The sequence below is a fragment of the Peromyscus eremicus genome, chromosome 10 (genome assembly GCF_949786415.1).
Source record: "Peromyscus eremicus chromosome 10, PerEre_H2_v1, whole genome shotgun sequence".
In the NCBI taxonomy this organism is placed as follows: Eukaryota; Metazoa; Chordata; class Mammalia; order Rodentia; family Cricetidae; genus Peromyscus; species Peromyscus eremicus.
In genome coordinates, this window is record NC_081426.1 from 30,441,174 (window position 1) to 30,466,246 (window position 25,073).

The 25,073-nt window shown below is 51.7% G+C and overlaps 1 protein-coding gene across 1 annotated transcript in view; it reads right to left on the reverse strand.

Moving 5' to 3' along the window:
- Positions 1-25,073, reverse strand: part of Sorcs2 (sortilin related VPS10 domain containing receptor 2) — a 387,326-nt gene that overhangs the window by 28,838 nt on the left and 333,415 nt on the right. The window contains exons 6-12 of the mRNA XM_059275763.1: positions 24,724-24,788; positions 21,809-21,927; positions 18,530-18,619; positions 11,417-11,596; positions 6,265-6,411; positions 3,570-3,672; positions 2,335-2,411 (exon numbers count right to left, since the gene is read on the reverse strand). Coding sequence (XP_059131746.1) covers positions 2,335-2,411; positions 3,570-3,672; positions 6,265-6,411; positions 11,417-11,596; positions 18,530-18,619; positions 21,809-21,927; positions 24,724-24,788 — 781 coding nt within the window. The remainder of the gene's footprint in view (positions 1-2,334; positions 2,412-3,569; positions 3,673-6,264; positions 6,412-11,416; positions 11,597-18,529; positions 18,620-21,808; positions 21,928-24,723; positions 24,789-25,073) is intronic.

Sequence of the window (25,073 nt, forward strand, 5' to 3'; positions counted from 1 at the left end):
CCAGGTCAGCAAATGGCCCAGCAATGAGGGAAGCACAGGGCACTCAGAGCCGAGTTCAGGATGAACCCCAGGCCAATATGGGGTACAGTGACAGAGCATGGCTCCTTGATACCTCTGATCTAGGTGGATGTGACCACCTCTGGCTTCCTGCAGTCCTAGCCTAACTGAACCACATGGGACATCTTCTGTTAGTCAGGGAGCTACTGGGAGGGCAGATGACGCTGAGTCCTCTGGGGCCATCTCAGTGGAGGTCTGAGCTGGGTACCTGGGACTCTGGCATGTCGATGAATATGTGAATGAATGGCCACCGTATGAATGAATGAATGGATGGATGGATGGATGGATGGATGCTCTGAGGATAAATGAATGAATGACCACTGAGGGTTTTGCGGGCAGGCAAAGGTATATTGACAGGGGCCATCTAGGAGGGACAACTCTGTTGGCCACTGCCATCTGCTGATATCCTGGTTGGCAAGTGCCATCTTACAGACAGGAAGCTGGCTCACAGTAAGTTGGTTGGAGACAATATCAGGGAACTTGCTGAGGAAGCCTCAGACAGTGTCCACACTGTGGTTCTCTATACCTTAAGCAGCCCCTGGGGTGCGGAGCTGGAAGGTGATACAGACCCATCCCTGACTCAGCCTTTCTTTGTTCCCCTCAGAGTCCTAGCAGGGTCTTAGAATGTTGCTAGTGAGGTCCTTAGTCATTCCAGGGAGCTTGTGGTCTTTGTTATCTAGGTTTTTGAGACAAGATCTTGCTCTGCACACCAGGTGGGCCTTGACCCTGCACAAGAATCTCCTTCCTCCACCTCCCAGATGCTGGGGTTATAGGTGAGCGCCACCAGGCCTGGCTGGCAGCTCATGGCTTAAGGCTTACGTCACTCCAGGAATGCTCTGCCCTCTGGCCCAACTCTATCCGTCAGTGCCTCGCTGGCCAGGGAAGAAACACCACAGCAGCCCCAAGTGCACCACTGATCTGGAGCCATTGATAATTCAGTTTGTCTCCCCAACTTTCCCTGACTATAACTGCCTACAACCACTACGTGCATCTGTTCCTCCCTGACACACATATGCATGTGCATGCACACACAGATGCACACAGGTGCTGCACCATCAGGCATCTCACCTGTGAACCCTGCTGTCCTCTGGCAGGGGAACTCCACCCTGTAACACTGGTCCCGAGGCCTCCAAATTAACCCTAAGCAAACTGCTTCCCAAGAGGGACCCCTCCAATGTCTATTGAGTGAGGAAGTCCTTTAGTGCTGCCACTGGTGAAGGTGGACAGACAGTGACCTTTAAGAACCTTAGAGCAGCTTCACTGGCTTTGGCGGAATAGACATATTTAATGCAATAAATCTCTCCTGCCCTTTTGCAGCCGCCTTGCTTGGTGCATCTTATTAAAACAGCAGCAGCCTTCGTCCTCGATGCAGGTGAGCTCTGTGTGCAGGGATGACTGTTTGATGCCTCCCGGGGATGTGACTGCACGGCCAGGCATGGGGGAGATGACCTGGGAACAGGGCTGTCTGCAAGCCACTGGGCTCTGATGCTCAGGTCATCTTACAGCCGGATCACCTCTCTGGGCAGTTGGCAGACCAACTCAGCTAGCACCCCACACACCCCAGAAGGCAGCCAGTGTCTCTGTCTTAGGGCAGGGCCCTCCTGGGGGGGGGTATGGGGTGGAAATCTGCAGCTTCTATGTGTCATGGACTCTGTGGGGATGGCCAGCCCTCGTGTCCAGTGTCCTCACTATTCCTGTGCTAAGGGTTGATGGCGGCCAGTATCCCTCTAACCAGTGGCTAGGACATCCATGTGGAACTGTGAGTCAGAGCCGCACAGGTCCTGCTGTTGAGGAGATGGCTCCCACAGGCTTTCCTAATTTCTTCCCTTCCTTTGCCATCTTGGGCCATACCCCTCCATCATAGCAGCACACAGGATGTCCCCCAGGATCCTAAACCTGTGCTTCCCACATCTTCTTCCATTTATGTGTCCACAGTCTCTACCTCTTGGCCTGAAGGAGCCCAAAGCCAAGTAGGAGGTGTCTATGTGGCTGTCAGTCCCCTTTCCTGGATGTCCCAAGGGACACACCTGTCTGTGAAGTGCTTCTAGGATGTATAATACCCAGCAGATGCCACAAAGCATTGGGCACGTGGCCCCACTCCCAACTGGCCCCACCCCCAACCAGTCCTAGTCCTCAGCAGAGGCCTCAGATGCTTCTGGAGCCCTGAAGCTGGTCGTCAGGTGCAGACACCTCTCTCAGGACTCTAGAGAGCTCCTGGGAACAGAACAGACAGAGTCCGAGAGGGCTGAAGAGCATCAGGTACCTTTGTCACCTTACCTGCCGCCAGGTGTGCCCACAGTCAGATGTGATGTACATTTCCTCTTTATACTCCACCAGCTGCGAGCCCAGGTTACCTGACCCAACAGAAAAGGCCATGTTGTTCTAAGACCAGGCAGATCCCTTGATTAAGGTTTGAAGGTCCCCAGAGAAGGAAACTATGCTGAGGCCTGCGTTTCTACCATAGTCACCTACAGCAGGCCCTGGCTGCCTTGCTTTTCAGATGGTGGCCCTGGTGTGGCTGCTGGGCCTGAGCTGGTCCCCTCCAGGCAGAAAGAGCTCAACCAAGCCGAGCCCAGAGCAAGAGGCTGCAGCCTTAGCTCCAAGGTGAACAGGCTCAGGTGCTTCAGAATGCGCACAGGTGCTACTTGAGGGTAAAATGTGAGAGGATGGCCAGGGTCAGGCCGAAGGACGAGCCAGCTGGAGCAGCATGGGCTTGTGGACCCTGAGAGATGAGAGGACTGCATGTGTATTTGGGGACATGTGCCCAGGAGGCCAGAATGAGTCTGGCTTTAGTCTAGCACATAGCAGGTGCACGTTCAGTTCTTGTGGAGGGAACAGTTGTGATGTGAGGGAGAAGTAACAGGCAGCAGGGGCTGAGCCTTAGCCTAGGTCATTTCCAGGTAGACAGCATCCCATCCAAAATACAGGCCAGGCCAGCCCAGAGCAGCTACCTCATGTGGGCTGCTATGGAAGGGATGGGGACTTCAAGTGAGGAGCACAGCCCTGTAGGTTCATAGCACGGGACACAAATGACTTCACAAACTGGGCCTGGTTTCCCCAGAATCCAACCATGGCCTGGAGCACAGGAGCTTTCTGATGAGCCAAATGGCTGTGTCAGGATAGACCGTCATCCACCTGCCTGCCAGCCTCTCCGTTCACCCATCCATTCAATTACCCATCTACCTACAAATCCATCCATCCATCCATCCATCCATCCATCCATCCATCCATCCATCCATCCAACCATCCAACCATCCATCCACTTGCCTATCCACTCCCGCACCCACTCTTTCATCCATCCACTCATTTATCAACCCACCCATACCTTCAACCACCCACCCATCAATATGTCCATCCATCCATGCCATCATCCACTCATCTATTCAGCCCTCCCTCCCTCCATCCCACATTCACCATTAGGATTTCCAGGGGACTCCTGCCTCCCGAGAGAAGATGCCTATCCATGAGATAGGAGCTTCCCTCAGGCTGTAGAGGCTGCCATAGCTACCCACCTGCACCCATGATGAGGCCAGGGGCAGTGTCCTTGGTGTGTACTGTGCCTGACACGTAGGGGTTGTCTGCCCAGCGCAGGTGGAGGTGCAGGTGGCAGTCGGGCTGGGAGGAAAAGAAGGAAGAATGGTCAGCGTGTGGGCGTATCCTAGAAAACCAGTTCTGTGGCCGGATCGGTCCTATGACCGTTGTCAGTGAAAGCTGGGTAGGGATGCCTTGGCAGAATGAACAGAGGGTGGGAACCTGTGTTCAACTGGCTGCTGGGTGATGGGAGAAAAGGATGAGGATGGCTTCAGCAGGAGCTACCTGGGACCTAGGGAACTGAGGAGCAGACTAGGGACCAGCCAGACACTGTCCTCTGGAGAACAGAGACTTGAGATCTGAGAGAGGGCTCCAGGTGGCTGCGACTTCTCCAAGGGAAGGTCCTTGTGGCCTGGATTCCCCTCAGGATGGGCTTCTCTACATGGCCACCACATGGGTCGCTGGGCCAAAGAATGTGTGTGATTCTTGAGGTCTGTGCAACCCAGGCTATCCTTCATTTATTCATCCATTCATCCATTCATTCATTCTTCCATCCAGACCTTTACTGGACACCTTTTCCTAGGCTTCCCATAGTCCTGACTTGTCATGCCTGCCTAGCCTCTACGTGGGTCAGAGGTGGAAGGTCCTTTGCAGCTGCCCAGAGTGAAGCTAGGCCACAGAGGCAAGCAGGACCCCCAAGGAGTTTGTACAGCAAGCCCAGGTAAGGTGAGTTACCCATTTCTGGCCCTCTCATATGTGGAAGCTGGCAGATCCTCTACAGAATTGCCCAGCTACTCAAATCTTGGATCATTGGGTAGACAGAGGGAAGCAGCTGACCCAGGCCCAGCTCTGTCTAGAAGTACTGCTGATATACTGGTACTTCTGAATACACAGGTTTCTGTAGGCTTCATTCGGAATTCTAGATACCAACAGATTCAAACCCATTTCCCAACTGAAATGTACCCTGTTAGAAGAGATCTGATGGGGATGGAGAGATGGCTCCGTGGGTAAAGTGCTTACTTAATTGCAAGCATGAAGACCTGAGTTCAATCCCCGGCATGCTCATGAAAGCTAGGCACAGTTGCATGTATCTGAAGCCCTAGTGCAAGCGGGTGGGTGTGGAGACAGGTGGATCCTAGGGGTTTGCTGGCCAGCCTGTCTAACCAATTGTTGGCCTCCGTGTTTAGTGGAGGGACTCCCCTGTCTTAAAACATAAGGCTGAGAACAACAGAGGAAGACATCCCATTAGCCTCTGGTTTTGACATGTGCTCACATAAATGTGCACTCATGCTATCACACACACACACACACACACACACACACACACACACACACACACACACAAAGAGAGAGAGAGAGAGAGAGAGAGAGAGAGAGAGAGAGAGAGAGAGAGAGAGAGAGAGAGAGAAAGCGCTGATCAACTGTCCTACTATATAAGTGTATCTGTTTCCTCATGGTCGGAAGGAGACATCCCCTGCCAAGCCAGTCAGAGAACTGGGAGCCAAAGCATGACCAAAAGCAAGAGAAGGCAGCAGAGAAGTACCATCAGCTTCTCCCTGTCTCAAGGCCAATATCAACACATGCACTGAGACAAAGACCCCAGCTGCTCCTGGGTGGCATGGCTCCAGGCAGACCTTACATCTCCGTACTCCCAGGAACTTTGTCACAGTCTGAACTGGGAGCCACGAGTGGTTGAGAGGATGACCCTGTCAGGCATGAACGCCTGGGCTTGGTCACCTGTCAGTCTGTGTTGTCCCCAACTCTGGATGGAGGCCTCAGTCGTTCAGGAGGGAACCAGGGCTTCCGACTGCCATGATGTATCTGTGGTCCACTGGCTTCCGGCACTTTGCCTTGGTCTCCAGCGCAATCTGTCTGTCTGCCTGGGCCATTTGTCCATTTTCTCCTCTGCCATCATCCTTGCACCCCCACACCCCCCTAAATACAAATCTCACAGAGGCTGCCTCCTCACTGAGCTGAGTAATTGCAGACAAGGACCTTCTCTTAACCGAAAGTTGCTTTGGCAGATTAATGTGGCTTAACTTTCCCCAAAGATGATACGAAAATTAGCCTTTCACAGCAGGCTCTGAACCCGAAAGGGTTTTTATAAATGGCAGGTAATTCATTCCTCATGCAGGTGGGCAGGGGTTGTGAGCCTTCCGCATCTACAGTGGGGCCTGAGAGTGGAGTGGAATAGAGAACTGAGGACAGAGTGCCCATCCCTGCCCAGGCAAAGCTGCTCCTTGGGGCAGCTCATACTCGGTGGCCACCAGGTGACTGTGGAAAAACACTGCCTTTAGTGGCACCTGCCACCACTCTGTACACTTCCTCCATCACTCCCCAGCCCTCAGTAACATTCAGCAACACTCAGAAGCAGACTTGGAAGACTCTGCTCCTACTGTGGACCTCTGCCAGCACCACGGAGTCACACCAGCACTAGTCTGGTGGGGCATGCAGGTGTGGACAGCAGACATCAACCACAGTCCTGGTCTGGAGCCATCTGGACAAGGCCTGTGGAGCTGAGAATGAGCGAGGGACTGGGGCTTGGGGCAGTTTCTCACACTATAATTTCATGGAGAAGAACGGCATCCATGTTTCCCTCTGTGTGCATCCCTAGTGTGTCTCAAGAGTACCCTGGCAGTGGCCTCTGTGCCACTCTCTTGGAGGCATGTGACCTACCGGCTGGCAGTTGGTGGGCTTCCCATTCATGTCGGTGCTGGGTGGCCTCAGGTAGTCCCAGTCACGGCCCTTGTTGTAGGTTATGAGTGTTGTCACCTTGCCGTCCACTTTCTGGTTTGCCAAGAAGACTCCCTTCACTCCTCTGACCTGAGGAGACACAAGGACCATAAGGCTCCACACAGATGGCCCGGAGTCTCAGTAGCCAGGCATGTCCTCCTATTGAGGATGCTCCATGTGGCCTTGCCTCACCCTGGATGCAGCCTGACACATGGAGACTGGTCTCTCACTTGCATGGAGGAGTTCTGTCTACTCCAGGGTCAGGGGAGCTGTAGGACACTGAACTGTTTACCCAGAACCTTTGACCGTCAGATACCAAATAGAGCCCTGGTCCCCTCACCAACCAGTACATCTGATGAAAGGATTCCCCTTCACCAGCCCTACTCTGGATCCCAGGATCCCCTCACTTGCTGTGTCTGTTAGAGCTGCAGGGCAGGTCCTGGGCCACAGCAAACACTCCCTTGGCTTTCCTTGGGGCCCCAGCAGGCCTACTGACAACAATGGGAAGGTCCTTGTTTACCCTGGCATCCACTGTCAGGACTCCACTCAGCTTCCATTTCTCTTTCTCAAGGGGTCTTACAAGGTCCCCAGCTGAGGGTGCAACACCCAAGGGTGATCATTGAATTGATTCATAAGAAAGTCCAAAAGCCAGCCGTTCCATCACATTAAACCTAATGATGCCCTTCCAGGAACACCCTATTCTTCAAGCCCCTATTGACAAAGACTTAAAGTCACATTCACTGAGCACTTCCAGGGTGGTGTGACAGGTACAGGAATGCTCCTTCATCCAAGCCTCAGAGCAGAGGTATCTGTACTCCTCTTTGTATAGCATGGCATTGGTGCTCACAGAGCTCCTCAAGGGACTAAACCTCAAACAGCTGTGCATTTTACTCAGAACTCTAGACGTAAGGATTCTGAAACAGCCACCAAGGTCATCAGTGCTCTCAACATGCAGGCAATGAGCTTGGCATACATCATCTTATTTGAGTTTGGAAAGTCAGTGCAGTTATTCTCGATGTGCATGTTTGCAGATGGACGGTCCACCAGAAATGTGCTGCTACAGATGTAGGAACAAAGCAAGGAATGGGTGGGTAGATGGATGGGTGGGTTGGATGAAACATAAATGGAAAGGAATTTGGGTGGATGGATAGGCAGATGGTTGAGTGGATCAGTGGATGAATGAATGGATAGGTGGATTGATGGATGGTGGGTGGGTGGATGGGTGCTTGGGTAGAGGGATGGATGAATGGTTGGATGGGTGGATGGACTGGATGGATGGTGGATGGACAAGTAGATGAATGGGTAGATGGACTGATGTGTAGATGTCTGGGTGGATCATGGATGAATGGATGAGTAGATGGGTAGATGGGTGGATAAGGATGATGAATGAGTGGATAGGTAGATAAATCGATGGGTAGATGAGTTGAATTGTGAATGAGAGAATGTGTTAGGGGATTAGTGAATGAATGGGTAGATGGATGGTTGGTTGGATGGGTGCATGGGTAGATAAATGGGTGGATGGATTGATGGGCAGATAATGGATGAATGGATGATGGGTAAGTAGATGAGTAGATGGGCAGATGAATGAGTAGATGAATGAGTGCATGGGTGGCTATGTGGATGAGTGGATGAGTATATAGGTAGACGGTTAATTGGATAGATGAGTAGATGAATGAGTGAATAGATGAATAGATGAATGGATGGGTGGATTAGTAGAAGGATGGCATCTCTACTTCCTGAAAGTGCTACAACATCACAAACTTACTGCTTCAAACAACACACTTCTCATCTACAGCTGTGGTGGTCAGATCTCTGACTTGAGTCTCTAATCCGTTGTCAGGAGTGTGCTCCTGTCTGGAGGCTGTAGGGAGAAATCTGTTTCTCACTGGCGGTCTTTGGCTCCTGGATTTCTTCCTTCATCTTCAAAGCTAGCAATGCCGAGTTTCTGGCCACCATTATAGCTTTCCTTTGACTGACTCTAACTGTCTCCCTGTTCCACTTTCAAGGACTCCATAACTACCAAGGCTCTGTAGACAGTGTGTAACAGCAGCCTCAAGCTCATCTGTAGCCTTGACGCCCCTATGCCAGGTGGTGAGACACACACAGGCATGGGTTTGGGGGATCAGGAAAGGGATGGATGGTCATTCTGTTTACCAAGTGCCCCATTTGATCTCCATGGACACACATGAGTCTGTCATGTGAAACATGTTCACCCTTTTGAAGGTCTGAAGTTTTCCTCTTATTACAACATCAGTATAAGTTAAAAAATAATAATAATAAAAATCCCTGTCTAAATTTTATCAGTTCAAAGGCTGCAAATCTTATTGAATAAGTATAATTATACATATGGGCCTGTGAAACCAGAGAGTGAGCTACCTGCTTCTGAATCACTATGTGAGCCCAAGTGTGAGGTGATAATGATGGACCTCCAGTTAAAAATGGAGAACGAGAAGGAAAAGCAGAAATCTCACTGCCAAGTGACCTTGCCATCCGGCAGGGAGCACCCGCTGGTGTCACATTGGGAATGGCTGCTGTGGCCAGGGCTCTGCGCTCTGACTGCCTTCCCGCTTCAGCATGGGCAGCCCAGCAGTTTTCTGAGTCTCTGGAGCCTGGGTCCACGCCCTTCTGCCATGCTTCCCTCTGTCCCTGCAGTCCATGCTGCTGTGTTTCTGCTGTAGCACAGTCTCAGGACCTCGGTGTCTCTCCTGCCACTGTCATCGAGATTTACTGTACTGGTTCCTCCACCGAGGCAGACACATCTCTGGAAGCACTTTAGAGAGCCTCCTGTGACACACTGTGTGAGCACATGATCCACGAAGTGAGGTGATTTGGCTGTGGTGCTATGTGACACCCTGAGCACCCTTCCTAACTCTAACACAGACAGCTGCTCAGAAAAATTCTGTCAAAATCCAATAGGACCCAAGGAGGCCACACAACCAGGGGACACACAGAGCAGGTGAGACATCCTTCGTGTGAGATTCTGAACAGGCTGCTGGCTTCCTAATGACCGTGATAGCAACAATACTGGTCACATGCAGCAGATTCACATGCCAGCTGCCAAGCCAAGCCCTTCCCATCCACCATCCCTAATCCCAGAGTAGGTGGCACTAGGAACATGGAGTCTTGTTGGTCTGGGCCCTGCTGTTTCCTAATAAAGGATCCCTGAATCCATGTAGTAGCCCTAGAAAATATTGTTAGCTTCAACAAAGTACTTCATATCCCAGAAACCAAGTCCAGAGAGGTTAAGTAACCTGCCCAGGACAGCACAGCACAGCAGACATATACCAGAGCCTAGATAGGAGCCCGGGTGATTCAGGACCAGAGCTGAGCTTGTTACTACCCCATTGGATGAGTTAAGTAAGAGAGGATAAGTCACTTTGGAGGCACCAGTGGGTGGGCAGTGGATGCTGTCTTTGCAACTGCTACATGTCCTCGAGGCTCTCCCTGGTGGTCCCCTGCATGGCTCAGCTCACTGCTTCCTCACCTAGCTGACTCTTGCTTTACCTCATCTCAGTGCTGCAACCCCCCTCCTCCAGGAGGCCCACCCTGACTCCCACCTGGACTTGTCAAAAGGCATTGCACGTTGGACCACTGACAGCATGGGCTTAAGGACACTAGGAGGAGACATCTTTGTCTTTGGGGGTGGGGGTCTGGAGGGTGGGCAACATGTAAGGAATCCTTGCCAGTAACTGAGGGTGAAACCCCAAGTGCGGCAGACAGTATGTGTGTGACATATCTGTGGAGAGAGTAGAGAGCACATCCCCATTCCCCCCACCGGCATCAGAGCTATCCACCACGCACCCTCCCATCTATCACTGCTCACCTTGGCCTGGGGCCATAGCCCCGCCTCTGAGTGCTCCAGTGCTCAGATGTCACCAGAGACATCCGGAGGACTAGGGGAGGGCCGCAGGACAGCCCCGTCCCTCTGCGGCCCCAGCTGGGAGGTAGCACTGACAAATGGGATCTCCTCGAAAACAAACGCTTACATTCATCATTTTGCTGGGAATAATGGCTCCACACTGCTGTTGACAGCTGTAGACACATTGAGGTTCTCTCCACCTGGGAGGTCCCCTCCCAACCACAGGGACAAAGCCCATTGTCTGCCAAGGGCTGCCCTCTGAGCCAGACTCACTATCCAACAGAAGCATCAGCAGGCCTCCTGTGGCTCTCCCCACTGGCCTGGGGGGCCCAAGGGCAGATGTGAGGGAAGATCTTGGTGGACAGGTGGCTGGTTCTGATTTTTCTGCTCAGATCTGGTCTGTCTTAGAAGGTTGGTGGAGGGGGGTGGGGGGGGAGTGATGGTCTATTGAGCCTGTTTCCTGACCTGAACATGAGCTAAATAATATTGTCACCCCTGGTCATCGAGTCCACAAGACAAAAGAGAGGACTGTAGTGTATTCAGGCCCATGTCAGGTGCCCAATGGACATTTTGTGGATTGGACCTGAGGACCAGACCACTCTTACTAGTGGAGAGCATTGGCGTGGATTTTAGAAGCTTGGGTCAGTGCCATGGCATAAGTGGGAGCCCATGGAAACTTGTGTGGGCCCAGGCCAGGACCCCTACAGAGATGAGGCAGGGACAGACATCTCAGGCAGGTAGGAGGAGAGGCCATGTCATAGCAGGTCGGGTTGGACAATGTATGTGGAGGGGTGAGGGCCGGCAGGAGAGGTGGTATAGAAGTGACAGACTCCAGCTCTCAGGGCCGGGAGAGGAAAGAGGAGTCATGGGACAGGAGGAGAGGAACAGTAGAGAGCCTCCCCCAGATCCAGGAGAGCTGGCTACTTAGACCACACCTGTCTGTGGCTGCTTTTGCCCAGGGAAAGCCTTGCATGCTAAAATACTGAGTCCACTTCTGCAAGATGTTACCCATCAGGAATTTACTTCTCGTTAGCAAATACTCTTCCAAAGAACCTCGTTAGAAAATCAGCTTCCCTCTGTCTTTACCCCCCGCCCCATGATTGAGCCTCTGTGGCATTAAAGCCTGAAACATCTGGTGCTTTGCAGGTATCTGTAACCCCTGGGCAAGGAAGAAGGAAGCGAAGCAGGTTGGGGAGGGGAGCATGAGCAGCTGTTCCTACCCTGCCTGGTGCCTACCTCAAGGATGTCGATGACCACGTTCTCCTCAGCCTGCCTCGAGCTGCGTACATTCTCCAGTACCAGAGAGTAGTGTACTCCGCGCAGGTCTGACTGGTACAGGTTGTAGGTGTCCACTTGGTTCCATTCCTGGACGGCCACGAACACCTGCTGCTCATCCGTGCTGATGATCTGCAGGTCCTGGGGACCAAAGAGCTGTCAGAGATGGTAGCCTGGAGCACAGGCACCACCTCCCTGCTGCCCTGGAGGCAGGCTGATCAAGGCTGGCATCCCTGTAAGTCATGCTTAGCTCTGTGGTTTTGGACAAGTGACTTCACCTCCATGGACCTCAGTGTCACACCTCTAAAATGGGAGTGATGTTTGGACTCCTCACACCAGGTTAGGGGGTTGCCTGGGGATGCCTTCTCTTTCCCATCCCAACTGTAAATTGTCCATCTCCCGACAATGAGGAAGGGTTTTCCCCAAGTACCCTACATGGTCAGAATGAGTGGCATGTATAGGGCTACACTCCTGGGAGTCAAGTGGCCCTTCAGTTGTCCAGCACCTATTCATGAAACATCGGCCTTTCAGCCTTGCTGCCAGCCCTACCTCTGCCCTGAACTGCAGAAAGAGAGAACCTGCTTTAACGGTCAGGGCGTGGTGCCCCACACAGCACTCTACAGACCAGCTCCATGTGTCCACCTTCCTCTGCACCCAGACCTCAGCACCATGGGACAAAAAGTACTAGGAGAATGGCAGCCCAGGCAATGGAACCAGGCCTCAGTTTCCCCCTCGTGGGTCAGGCAGCTCTGTGGGGCTCAGCACAGACTTTAAGAATCTGTTAACGATTGCACACTTTAGAAAAAAAGATCCCCATCATGTGAGAAGCAAAGCTGGGTCGACCTTAGCTCCCTGTTTTCCATGTTGTCCAGGCCTGTGTGGATTGCCCGGAGAAGCTGCAGCCAGGGAGCTGCGGCTGGAGAAACTGTGCCTGGGGACCGAAACCCCTCCACCTCACAGCTCAGCAGACTTCACTCTGTCCTCCATGCCTTTGCTTCCCACCCTCTGAAACTCACCAGCCCCCTGACACAGGTCTGCCAGGCTACAGGAGCTGAAGACGGATGCAGGGTATGGGGTGCCTTCACATTAAGACACCCTCCCTCTCATCCTCATGTCCTTTTGGGAGTGCTCACTTTGGGGAAGTGATTGATTTTCATTTGTGTCTCTTTGATGGAGGGGCTCATTGGACTCCTGAGTGCTGGTATCCGGCCCTTCCCCTCACTGACAGACTGTTCCCTATGCCATGTGTCCAAAAGGGCATTTCTGAGCTGGGCGTGGTAGTGCACCCAGGAGGTTGAGGTAGGAGAATCATGAGTTTGAGGCTAGCTTGGACTACATAGCAAGAACCTTTAAAAAAAGATGCAGAGGTGGGTTTTTGCAGAAAAGGGGTTCAGTGTGGGAAGCACCTATCACGTACCTCACAGCTGGAGGACCCCATAGGCACAAGATCTGAGTCCTATATCTACAGATATACACTTGACACACAGAAGTGATGAACTAAGAGGCATGTGACCCAGGAAGAAGAATGTAGGGTCCAGTCCCATATGTGAGATGGGTCAGCACAGTGATGGAAGTCTGTGGGGTGCCTATGGGAACATGCTGGTCAACACTGTGTGCCCACCTCCAGTCTCTGAGCTGTGGGCAGGAGGCAGGATGTGCCACTTTTGGCTGCTGGCCATTTTGCTGCCATCCAGGGATGTCATGCTCATCAGCTCAGGCCGTGGTGGATAGGCAGATCCACCAGAACTCTGTGGAGAGTGAGGATCCTTCCCAGAAGGAGGCTCGGCAGGGTCAAACTTATAGGAGGAGAGAGCACAGTGAGCCTGCACAGCGGAGTAATTCAGGTGACAGTCCTGATCCAAAGCCACTTACATAAGCTGGTTAGATGTCCTGTGGACAAATGCTTCATATAAGCTATGAAGCAGTTTGGGGCCATCTTCAGTGGCCCTCTAGAGAGACCTAGAATTAACACTTCAACATGTTTATGTTCAGGCTCTCTCCCAAGCATGATTCACGCACTCTCCGCGTCTGGTTTATAGCTTGCTCCACACACTGCGTGGGTGTCTCTTCCTCTGCCATGAACGTTATTTATACACACCACTGTTAATGACTGCATGATACGCATTTGTGGCCCAGCCATATTTCACTGAGTCCTGTCCCTGCTCCAGAGGACCGAAGGGGATGTTTCCCTGCCTGGGTCCCTCCCTGCCTCTCTGCTTGTTTCCTTCTCATAAATTCTAAGAAGGGAGATTGCCACAGCAGAGACAGGGAACGTCTCTGGAATGCCTGTTGCATGCTGTAAACCTGCTGTTGTGATGTTCAGATTGGTTCCCTCCCCAGCAGGCTGCTCGTGTCCCTTCCCGTGGGGCAGTACCAAGAGGGGTCACACAAAAGCCTTGCTGACTAGTGTGACAAATACTTTGAGCCTTCATGGAATTCCATTTACTTTCCTCACTCTTTTCATTCTTAGAGAAGCAACCAAAATCAACCCTTAACTCCATTGTTAATATCTGCACAGAGCCTTCATGTGTGGATCTATGTTGGCATACGGGGCCTGGAAAGATCTGTAGAAGGGAAACACTAGTTTGTTAATATTTCTTATCAAGTGGGATTCAAGAAGAAGGTGCTCATGGTATCTCCCCACAAGAGGGATTCTACGAGCAAGGGGCATCAAGATCATGATGGGGATTCTACGAGCAAGGGACATCAAGATCATGATGGGGAAACCTACAGAGACAACTGAACCAAGCTAGTGGGAACTCATGAACTTTAGACCAACAGCTGTGGCGTCTTCATGGGACTGGACTAGGCCCTCTGCATAAGCAAGACAGTTGTGTAGCTTGGTCTGCTTTAGGGGACCCTTGGTGGTAGGATCAGGATCTATCCCTGGTGTATGAGCTGGCTTTTTGGAACCCATTACCTGTGGTAGGATACCTTGCTTAGCCTTGATGTGGCAGCGGGGGGTCGGGGGGTTGGACCTGCCTCAACTGAATGTACCAGGCTTTGCTGATTCCCTATGGGAGGCCTTACCTTTTCGGAGGAGGGAATAGGGGAGGGGGTTGGGGAGGAATGCTGGAGGGTGGGAGCAGGAGGAGGGAAGAGTGGGGGATATATGGTTGGTATGTTAAATGAATAAAAAAATTCTTAATAAGGAAAAAAATTCTTCTGAACTAAAAAATATAGACAGAAAGGAAGAAAGAAAGAGAAAAAGAAAAGCAGAAGGTGCTCATCCCTCCTGCCTGTGAGAGAAGCCCAGTGGTGGGCAGGCTAGTGTAGAAGCCCTACAAAGCCACCAAGGGCAGGGGCTCCTCCTGGGTCATCACTCTACTATCTCATGACGTGGTGTTTGTCTTCAGGGCCCAAGAGAGGTGTTGGAGTTCCCATCACTCTAAACACAAGGCAGCAGGAAGGGGGAAGAGGGAAAAGGCTGGACTTCCATCCAGTGTTCTCAGAAGTCACACAAGGAAACTTCATTAATATCTCACTGGCAGATCATCAACGTGTGACCACGTGTAGCTGCAGAGGAAGACAGGAAATGCAGCCTCTCCCCTGGGAAGATGAGCAGCAGCTAGACTGTGAATTTGGCTAAACTAAGATAAAGGACAGGGTGGATGCTGAGAACTCTCCAAGAATTTCTCCATATCATTATCTTGAGGCGAAGAGATGGGAAACGGAGGAAGGAATGGGTAAGCAGATGGAAGTGATATATGTGTGTGGGTCACATCACTTACATGTTTGTGCACAGTCTCATATACAAATGAAAACTTAAAAGTTATAATTATAAACTATGTGTAAATTATAACATACCATATATATATACACAGAAAAGTTTTTAGAACATTTTAATAAGCATGATGGCAGAAATTTCTCATGGACCTTCATATGGAATCTCAGCAGAAATTTTCCATAGTTTTTTAAGAAACGTTTTTATGTGAATGTATGTCATTTGTGGAGGCCAGAAGAGGGAGTCAGACCCTCCAGAGCTAGGGATACAGGAGGTTGGGAGCTGTCCAACATAGGTGCTGGGAATCAAACTCTGGCCCTCTACAAAAGCAGCAAGTGCTCTCAACTGCTCAGCCCCCTCTGCAGCCCGAGCGCAGGTTATTACATGAAATTCATGAGGCACCCCCGTGAGCCAGCACCTTCCTCCTGTCTCCTCAGTGCTTTGGCTACTCTGGCTCCCTGCCTTCTGGTTCTGGGGCTCCCAGTACATCTACAGGTTCTCTAAGCGGGGAATCCCTGTCTGACAAGTCACACCGCTCACACTGCTTTCCAGATTCCCTCTTCATCTTTCTGGCTTTATCACATCGCACGTGCCTTTGTCTTGGCACTGATCAGCATTTGAGATATTCACATTCATGTGTTTCATGATTCTAGGGGTAGGGAGCCACTGTTTCTTAAATCAATCTCTCTGCCTCTTGTTCTCTTGTCCTTTTAGGATTCTCAGTGTGTGTGCTGCTCGGATGATGGTGTCCAAAAGACCTCATACTTGGTTACTTCCACTGTTTTTTTGTTTGTTTGTTTGTTTTCCTTTTCAGGTTCTCTGATTCATCCTTCACCTGCCCAAATCTGTTGTGGAGTCCTTCTGGCGGACTTTCTTGCTACTTATTTTTCTTATTTCTTTCTAGTTACAGTTCCAGGGTTTCTATTTGGGCATCCTTAACATTTCCTGCCTTTTCATGGACATTTCCTTTGTGCATAATGTCCTCCTGCAGTTCTCTGAGCATCTTAAGACAATTCTGTTAGTTTGTCCATCAGGTCGACCAGCTGGCCCTTCGTAGGCATGATTTCTGTTCTGAGCAGATCATGTTTTCCTGTTTCTCTGTGTGCCTTGTGATTTTTGATGACTGAATCTGGAAATCGTGCGTGTGTGTGTGTGTGTGTGTGTGTGTGTGTGTGTGTGTGTGTGTGTGGTGTGTTGAACTTTTCTTAAGGTCTTACTTTTCAGTCCATGCTGGCCTCAAATTCATGGTCCCCCTGCCTCAGCCTCTCAATTGTTAGGATTATAGGCATGTCCCATCATGCCCACCTATTTGAATGTATGATACACTGACTGAAAATTCAACTGTCTCTTTTCTGAAGAGACTTCTTGTTGTTTTTGCCTCTGATCACCAAAGGCTCTGTCTACACTGAGGCTCAGACCAGCATGTGTGAGGTATGGAGACTTTATGCCTCTCGCCCATACATTCAGATATGCTTAAAAGTCTGCCTCCCAAAGAAGAAAAGAGGCAAAGAAAAGGGAGGTGGATGGGCTCTGGACCTGCTTCAGCTGACCATAGTCATTGACATCAGAGCACAGACCTCAGTGTCTGGAGGGGAAGGTCCATAGTGTCCACCCTGGCCCCACAGGCTACTTGCTAGCTGCTCCAGGAAAGCACAGACATTTGCCTGCTGCGAGACAAGCACAGACATGGCTACTGTTCCGAGGTCAAAAGCTTAAACTGACCAAACTGGCCTTGCTATACCATCTGATGCCTGGACACTGCAGGCATTATAACAGACTGCAGAGTCCCAGAGCAGTCATGAGCCTACACTCTGCAGCGTGGCTGGTGCCAAGGGGGAGGGTAGAGAAGGTCCTGGAGCTTTGACTCGGCCATCCTTCCCAGCGTCACTCTCTCCTCTGTTACATGTGATATGCATTTTGTTTTACTTTAAATAAATTCATTACAAATAAAGGATGATTCTTTCTTTCAAGTAAATTTGCATTCACCTTACCCGGTGAATGCTTTTTATGTAATTTGTGGTTCTGTAGAGTCTTCTTATGAGCATTTTTCTCTGCTAGGGAACTTCAGGACTTTAGAAACAGTCATTACAAGTCAACAGTTTAAGCCAAGGACGCTGACTCATCCTAACAGCTGTCCGCCCTTCAGAGAGTCCAGGAGTCGGTAGATCAATATGGCGGAATGGCATCATTTATCCCCTTAGAACAGGAGAGGCAAGGTGCAACACAGAACTGGGCCACACTGTGCTGAGCATGATCTAACTCCACGGAATGGGATTCTGCCAGAAATCAACTAAGGTGCTGGAGGGCTGTGTGTTCAGTTCATTTCCTGAAAGTACTCCCAGTGAACCCCCACAGTGCAGGGAGGTGTACTTACAGGGATACCCACATGTCTGGACTAGAGACTGGCTGTGGCTGAGTAGACTCTTCAGCTCAAAGCCCCACAGCCAGTCACTTATTGTGGGAGAACATCTAGAAAAACCCACCGGACACACTGTCATGCTGAGCAGGATGCTGGGGAGCCCTGCTCCTGAGTTAGCCACACCAAAGTCACTTTGGCATGTGACCAGGGGGGACCAGGACAGGGTGGAATGGGGGAAGGGGCTCTCAAGCAGGGGATTCCCTTATGCTGTGCCAGCCTCTCTCATTTTCTTGACATTGTTCAGGTAACTTAAAAAAAAAAAATGAAGGGATGGCTTGTTGGGGGGAAGCAGGCAAGAGTGAAAATTCACCATAAAACAATAAAATCTGATGAAAATTCCGTTAGTGGGTCTGTGGGTTGCTGATGAGACGCTCTTCTGTGCTCTGCTGAGCTGGGTGAGGAAGAAGAGGCTCACAAGCCTCTGGTAGAGGGCTCAGGTGCTGGGAGGTCCCAGACAGTTGCGCTCAAGGTCATAGAAACCATGACTTCTGGCCATAGGCTCCTTGTTAGAGGTCTCCCTGTGTGGCAGATTCTCCACACCAGGACCAGGGTGCACATCCCTAAAGTTGTGCTGTAACCCCAGCAGGACCAGCAAAGCCCCTCATCACCAGGACACCTGCCTTTGCCGAAATGAAACTGTTAGCTCTGAATTCGCTTACTCAGCCAGGCCTGCAGGTAATTTAGTGAGCTCATTACTTTCCTTCCCATCCTCTCTGTTTTTGAAAAGATGTTGAAGAAAGGCCTAATAGACTTTTCCCTTTGGTTCAGAAGAGTCCTGAGGTACCTAAGTCCATAGCTCTCCAGTGAGGGCATTAAGAAAGTGTGCCACATCCATTCTTAGCATCTGTCCCTCTTGACCTCGGGACCCCAAACCCCCGTGTATAAGGCCTCACCGTCTTTGTATCTGGCACAGGGTAGAGATGGACCTCACCTTGGGCAGGGCATACTTGGGCAGCTTCATCAGGACGAAGTCACTGCGGCGATAGGAGACGTAGTATTTGGTTCGGTTTGTTGATGTCGCCTGGGGAGAAACACAGCGTTAAGGAACAGAATCTCCAGTGAATCGCCACTCTCAGCCAGTGGCCATGCCCTTTGCTTATCGCCATCATGGTTCCTCTTCCACAATGATGACAGGACTTCACCAGATGACTCATCTGTGAAAGGAGAGACTCTACAGTCTGGAGGTGTCCAGGCCTCTGTAGAACAGCTGTGACCTGGACTCACCGAGGTCCTGGGGACTTGGAGAAAGGTCCCCATGGTGGGAAGGTCTGACACCCTTCCCCCACAGCAGCAGCTACCCACTGAGGTGGAAGGACAGCCCCCTGGAACTCACTCATCCACTCACTCATTCACTCACTCACTTGCTCATCCAATCATCCACCCATTCACTTACTCTGAGAGCACCATCCCATCTCCTAAGAAACTGAGCTCAGAAAGCCAGTGTCACCCACAGCTGGCCCCGAGCCTTTCTCAGAGCTAGAATTCGAAGCTGTATGCCTGCACACTAGCCACAGGCACAGAAACCTGTGCACACTGGGACTCACTGAGACAGAAGACCTCCAACAGGTGAGGGATGCTCTGCCTGGCAGAGTGGCCCAAAGAAGTTGATGGGCCCATTCCCAGAGCCCGCCTGGAAGATAAGCTCAGGGCCAGAAGCAGAGCCAGGTTTCCCTGTTCTCATCTCCTGGGGAGGCCACTGGGGTGCCTTGGTGGAGGATTAGTGTTCAAGGGCATGGCCACCCCCATCCTGCCAGGAACTGATTGTGAAGGCAGCAGGGCCTTCCATGAGGCATAGTGGGAAAGAGACCCTCATCTCCAAGGTCCTACCCACCTGCAGGTGCTGGGGGCAGGGCAATGCACAGAGGCTTTGAAAGGCAGAGTCTGGGGGGCGGATTAGGGACAGGCTGCATTGCACTGTCCTGAACAGCAAAATCGGGGCAGGTTAGTAGCCCATACAGCTCCTTCTATACTATCCATAACTCCTAGAGTGACACACTGTGGGGAGCCACTCACAGGCTAGAGCGAGTTGGGAAGGCTGGAGTCACAGTGCCACCTGTGGGTCCAGCGGGGCTGCTTGTCTGTGTGAGTGCTGTGGTGTCTGGGGAGGGACCATCAGCCCACGACATGGAGACTCAGCAAACAGAGACTCAGAGGCGGTCTGGTGGCTGATTTGAAGCCAAGCAGCGGCAACTTGGCATGTGACACCTGTATGGTCTAGTGAGTGGCCCTCCAGAGCCGTGTCCCTCTGTCATGTTCCATCACCTTCTCAAAGCACAGCTTCAGAATAGTGGAAGCAGCAGCATCCCAGCCCGGCCTCAGCTCTGTGGCCTTTCCTGCTCCAGCTAAACCGAGAAAGAGCTGCAGTATCTAGGTGTGTCCTCCCACGGGCCTTCCACCTATCCCTTCTGGGGCAACCTTGCATTTACTCTAAGACTGGTGAGCCTCTGGGTCCGCCCCAAGTATGGCTTGCCAGAGAGGTTCTGGAGTCCTGTTGATCCCCAAGTTCGCACCATTCTACCAGGGCAGACCAAAGATGTGACTGTGGGACAAGAGACATGCCAGATGCCAGCTGTCCCTGGAAGGTGATGGTGTGTCACCTGGTCTGATGTGAGCCAGGCAGGGAGAAGCAGTGGGTCCCCACTGGACTACCTCAGCCCTGGCGGGAGAATGCCCAGAGAAGTGGGATGTTGTCTAGTCCTAGGTGCAATGCTTGACAGGGCTTCTGTGTTTTCTGGGACTTGATTTTCTCTCCAGCAATAGAAACCATTGTAGAACGGGAGTGGGAACCAGTGTCTACCAAAAGGGACAGGTACAGGAACCCATAGGTACAAATGTGGAGCAGGGAGGACTTGGTGGCCATGGCCACTGGTGACAGAGCTAGGACAAGTGGGGCCCAGGGCCTCCTGCCAGGCTGGGAGAGGATGGCCCATGCTGAGGGAGGAGTGCCATGGAGACTGGGCAGGGGAGAAGTATGGGAACCCGGAGAACCCTCTGCTGACAGGACTGGAGCTTTCTTGCAAGAAGCTCTGAGCTCGTCTCACAAGGTTCCAGAGTGCAGAGCAGAGACCAGCAGTGCGATCCAAGGAAATGGCCTGTCTCTGTAGATGAGTTTGGAGATGGTGACAGTCAGTCTTGGTTGTTAACTTGATGGGATTTAGAATCACCATGGAAACCAACCCCTAGGCTTGGCTGTGAATGGTTGGCTGGTTGATTGGGGAGGGGGAACCACTCTAAATGTAAGCAGTACCACTCCATGGGCAAGGACTGAACAAAGAGGAGAAGGTGAGCCAGTCCCGGCATCCACTCTCTGCTCTCTGTGTGCAACCAGAGGAGAAGGTGATCCAGTCCCGGCATCCACTCTCTGCTCTCTGTGTGCAACCAGAGGAGAAGGTGATCCAGTCCCGGCATACACTCTCTGTTCTCTGTGCAACCAGAGGAGAAGGTGAGCCAGTCCCGGCATTCACTCTCTGCTCTCTGTGCAACCAGAGGAGAAGGTGAGCCAGTCCCGGCATCCACTCTCTGCTCTCTGTGTGCAACCAAAGGAGGTGATCCAGTCCCGGCATCCACTCTCTGCTCTCTGTGCAACCAGAGGAGAAGGTGATCCAGTCCCAGCATCCACTCTCTGCTCTCTGTGTGCAACCAAACAGCTGCCTCACACTCCTGCTGCCATACCTCCCCTGTCATATGGACTGTATCCCCTGAATTGTAAGGCAGAAGAAACCCTTCATCTTTATGGCATTCTTGTCGGTACTTTGTTGGAGCATAAGAAAAACAGGACAATGATGGTCTGTACCTGGCCAGACAGTCTAGTAGGGCCCAGGCTTCCTACTCTAGAGGGGTCAAGAAGCTCTCCCGCCAGCATTTGCTAGCATTGGTCTGAGATATATATTGGGGCAGGGGAGGGCTGCAGCAGTGTCTTGGTTACAGGGGTGCAGAGCCCCCAGGATAAGACCCAAAGCATGAAAGGCACCAAGTGAAATATGTATAGTCGAATTAGTGGGCCCCAGATGGCAGGGAGGAGCCTGATGGTCAGAGGGAGGAGTCAGGAACAATCTTGAGCCAAGGTTCTGGTGCCAGGGGCCTCATAGATGCTCCAGCTACAGTACAGGGACAAAGACACTGAGCCCTGCTAAGTGGCATTTGGAAATGAAGTGCTGTTTTGTTGGTAAAGGGTCAGGCACTGTCATCTCCCAGCACCTGGAGCACTCACCTTCAGAAAAATGTACTCATCCTGCACAGTCAGGGAGCCACGGTCGATGGGGCCAGCGAAGGGTGCTGTGTGGGGCTGAGCTGAGCAGTTGTGGATCAGGCAGGTGAAGTACAGACAGCCTGCAGGAGACAAGAGCAGCCAGGACATGTAGACCCCACTGAGGTCTCCCATAGCAGGGAAGCCTCCTGGGCTCCCACCACTTTGTAACACCAGCACCTTGGCTTGGTCTGGAGCTTCCCTTTTCAAAGGGCCTCGCCTGCTGTGATGCCTGCCAGCCCAGTGGGACCACGGACCACTCAAGATCTCTTGAGCTCCCAGGGAGGGACTACTGGCATGTCAGAGAGCCATTGTCCATAGAAAGGGACAACCAGACAGTCCAGGAACCTCTCTAGGCCACACCCAGCCCAAGCCCCACCCTCTCACAGACCTGGGCACCTGCTCTAGGCACCTTTCCCCTAACTGGAAGCCAAAGCTCCCATCTGTCCTCACAAGCTCCAGTAGAGCAAACTGAACTGGGGTTCTCCAGGAGGCTGCTGTCTCCAACCTGAGAGGTGTTTCCGGGACCAGTGGAATTAGCCACACCGAGCACACTCCACTCACTCAAGCATTGGATTGTTTACTCACTGCTCAGCTATTTTCTCACTCACTCACTCACTCACTCACTCACTCACTCACTCACTCAATTCATTCACTGTTTCATTCACTCATCCACTCACTCATTTATTCATTCACTCACTCACTCATCCACTCACTCACTCACTTACTCATCCACTCACTCACTCATCCACTCACTCACTCATTCACTCACTCACTCACTCATTCACTCACTCACTTACTCATCCATTTACTCATTCACTCACTCATTTACTCACGCACTCACTCATCCACTCACTCACTAACTCACTCACTCATCCACTCACTCACTGTTTTACTCACTCACTCACTCACTCATCCACTTACTCATTCATCCACTCACTCATTCACACACTCACTCATTCACTGTTTTATTCATTCACTCATCCATTCACTCATTCACTTATTTATTCACTCACTCACTCATTCACTCATTCACTCATCCACTCACTCATTCATTCACTCACTCATTCACTCCCTCACTCATTCACTCATCCATTCACTCATTCACTCACTCACTCACCCACTCACTCATCCATTCACTCACTCACTCACTCACTGTTTTGCTCATTTACTCATTCATTCATCCATTCACTCACTCACTCACTGTTTTGCTCATTTACTCATTCACTTGTCTATTCACTCACTCATTCACTCATTCACTCACTCACTCTCACACTCATTCATGCACTATTCATGAGGAAACTGCTTGGAGGAAGGTCCTAAGCAGTGAATGACTGTCATGGAGGACTGGCTCCTGGGAGCAGTGAGAACTTCAGCTCTAGAGAGAGGCAGATAAATAGATGAGACCACTATTGGCGAGAGCAGTGAGCATTATTCTGTCCATCACACAGGCAGAATGCCCACACAGGGCTGGACTCAGAGTATCTGGTTTCATTTAACAGCTCTGCTGGAGACACTAAGGAAAGCCAATCAGCACTCAGTCTCAAGGAGCTCTCAAGCCAGGGGAATGCACAGGAAAGCTGGGTGTTAGGATGCTGTGGAGTCCTGAGGAGCGACTGGCAGAAAAGTGGCTGGGGGGTAATGGAGAAAACCCCATGATGGATAAAGGGGGACAGGCAGCCCCAGCTAGGCTAACAGGAGTGTGGTGAGCCTGGAGCAGGGTCCTCGGGAGGCCTGGCTGGCTGGAGGACAATGGAGTCGGCAGGTTAGGAGACGGGACCTCAGGACTTTGAATGGTCTGCTGCTGGGCTCTGAAGACTGCTCCAGCAGGGCTCTAGGCAGGGGGCTGGTGAGTGGGGAAGTGAGGTCTTCAGGAGCTGGGGAGGGTCCCACTCATGAGCCTAGTTGGTCCAGGGCCTCTTGATGCAGAGTTCAGGCTGCTGCACACAGACTGCTTCCTCTAGGATGGAGGCTATGTGAAGGACCTAAACAGCCCTGATTCAAGGCTCAGCTCATCTTTTCCCCTGGGGCATAGCATGTCCGGACCCTCAGCCAGGCCTGCTGCCATGTGGAGCCTGCTGGGGATCACCTTTGTACATCCCCACGTGAGGTAAGTGTCCTAAGACCTGGCGACCCAATGGCCCCCTCTCTGAGCTTTTCTCCATGCTTACCCAAACAGCAGCTACAGCAACATTTGGTCCCACCCTTTGAGGTATGGAGCCCTGGCTGATAACTTGGAAATAGTATATGTCATCATCTGGCAGCAGCTACCTGCACAGAGAACTAACCTGTGTGGACCCAATGGTTGCCACTACACATGCATCAACCCACTTCCTTTCCCCCTTTCTGCTTTACAGGTAGGAGGACCAGATTTACCTGCCCAGGATCCCCAGGACTCCACCTGGCTGGTGCCTATGAACTGCATAGGAGTGCCAGGAAAGACAATGACCTCTGTCACCTTCACAACACAAGAGACTAACATGCATATCTGAGTGGGCTTGCTCAGTGTGAAGGATGTAAGCTGCAGGAAGCTACAGGCTGGGGTGACCCAGCCTTGCCTGTGGGAGGGGAGTGACAGAGACCCTGAGCCATCTCAGCCCTCAGCCAGGCTGGGTGGGGCCATACAGTAGGAAACACTCAATGCTCAGGAGCCGGAACAAATTACCCTTTTAATAGACTTTCCACAGAACTGGGCTCCTCCACTTCAATTCATCCCCAGCGGGAAACAAGTGCTTTTCCAATTATGACACACCAGGAAACAGTGAGGTCGGTCCACAGGGATGGCCACTGAGGATGCACCAGTGAACAAGGGCCAGGCTGAGCAGCATCCCTGGACAAGGATGCTCAGGGACACCCGTGGGTGTCCACCTCCCACTTACCTCCATTGAGGTCCTGTGCTTCCATGTGGACCAGGTTGGGGTCGGTGTCCACCCCAGACACAGCCCTAGAAAAGAATTGGCCAAAGGTAGCATCAGCAAAGGGGTGATTAAACCCTTTCCTTGGGCTTCCACAGACCACATGGCCTCTCTGGGTCTGATATAGCTCTTGTTCTGTGGGTACAGAAGACACAAGCCTCCCCTCTAAACCTACAAGCTCCAACAGGAGCCTGGATGAGGCCGGATAAAGCTTGATGAAACTGGCACCTGCTTGTTCATAGGACTGTTTATAAGATTCACCTCTTCCCCAGGATCTCCCACCTCAGCTGAGGCACAGGCTGGGACCTCTGGCC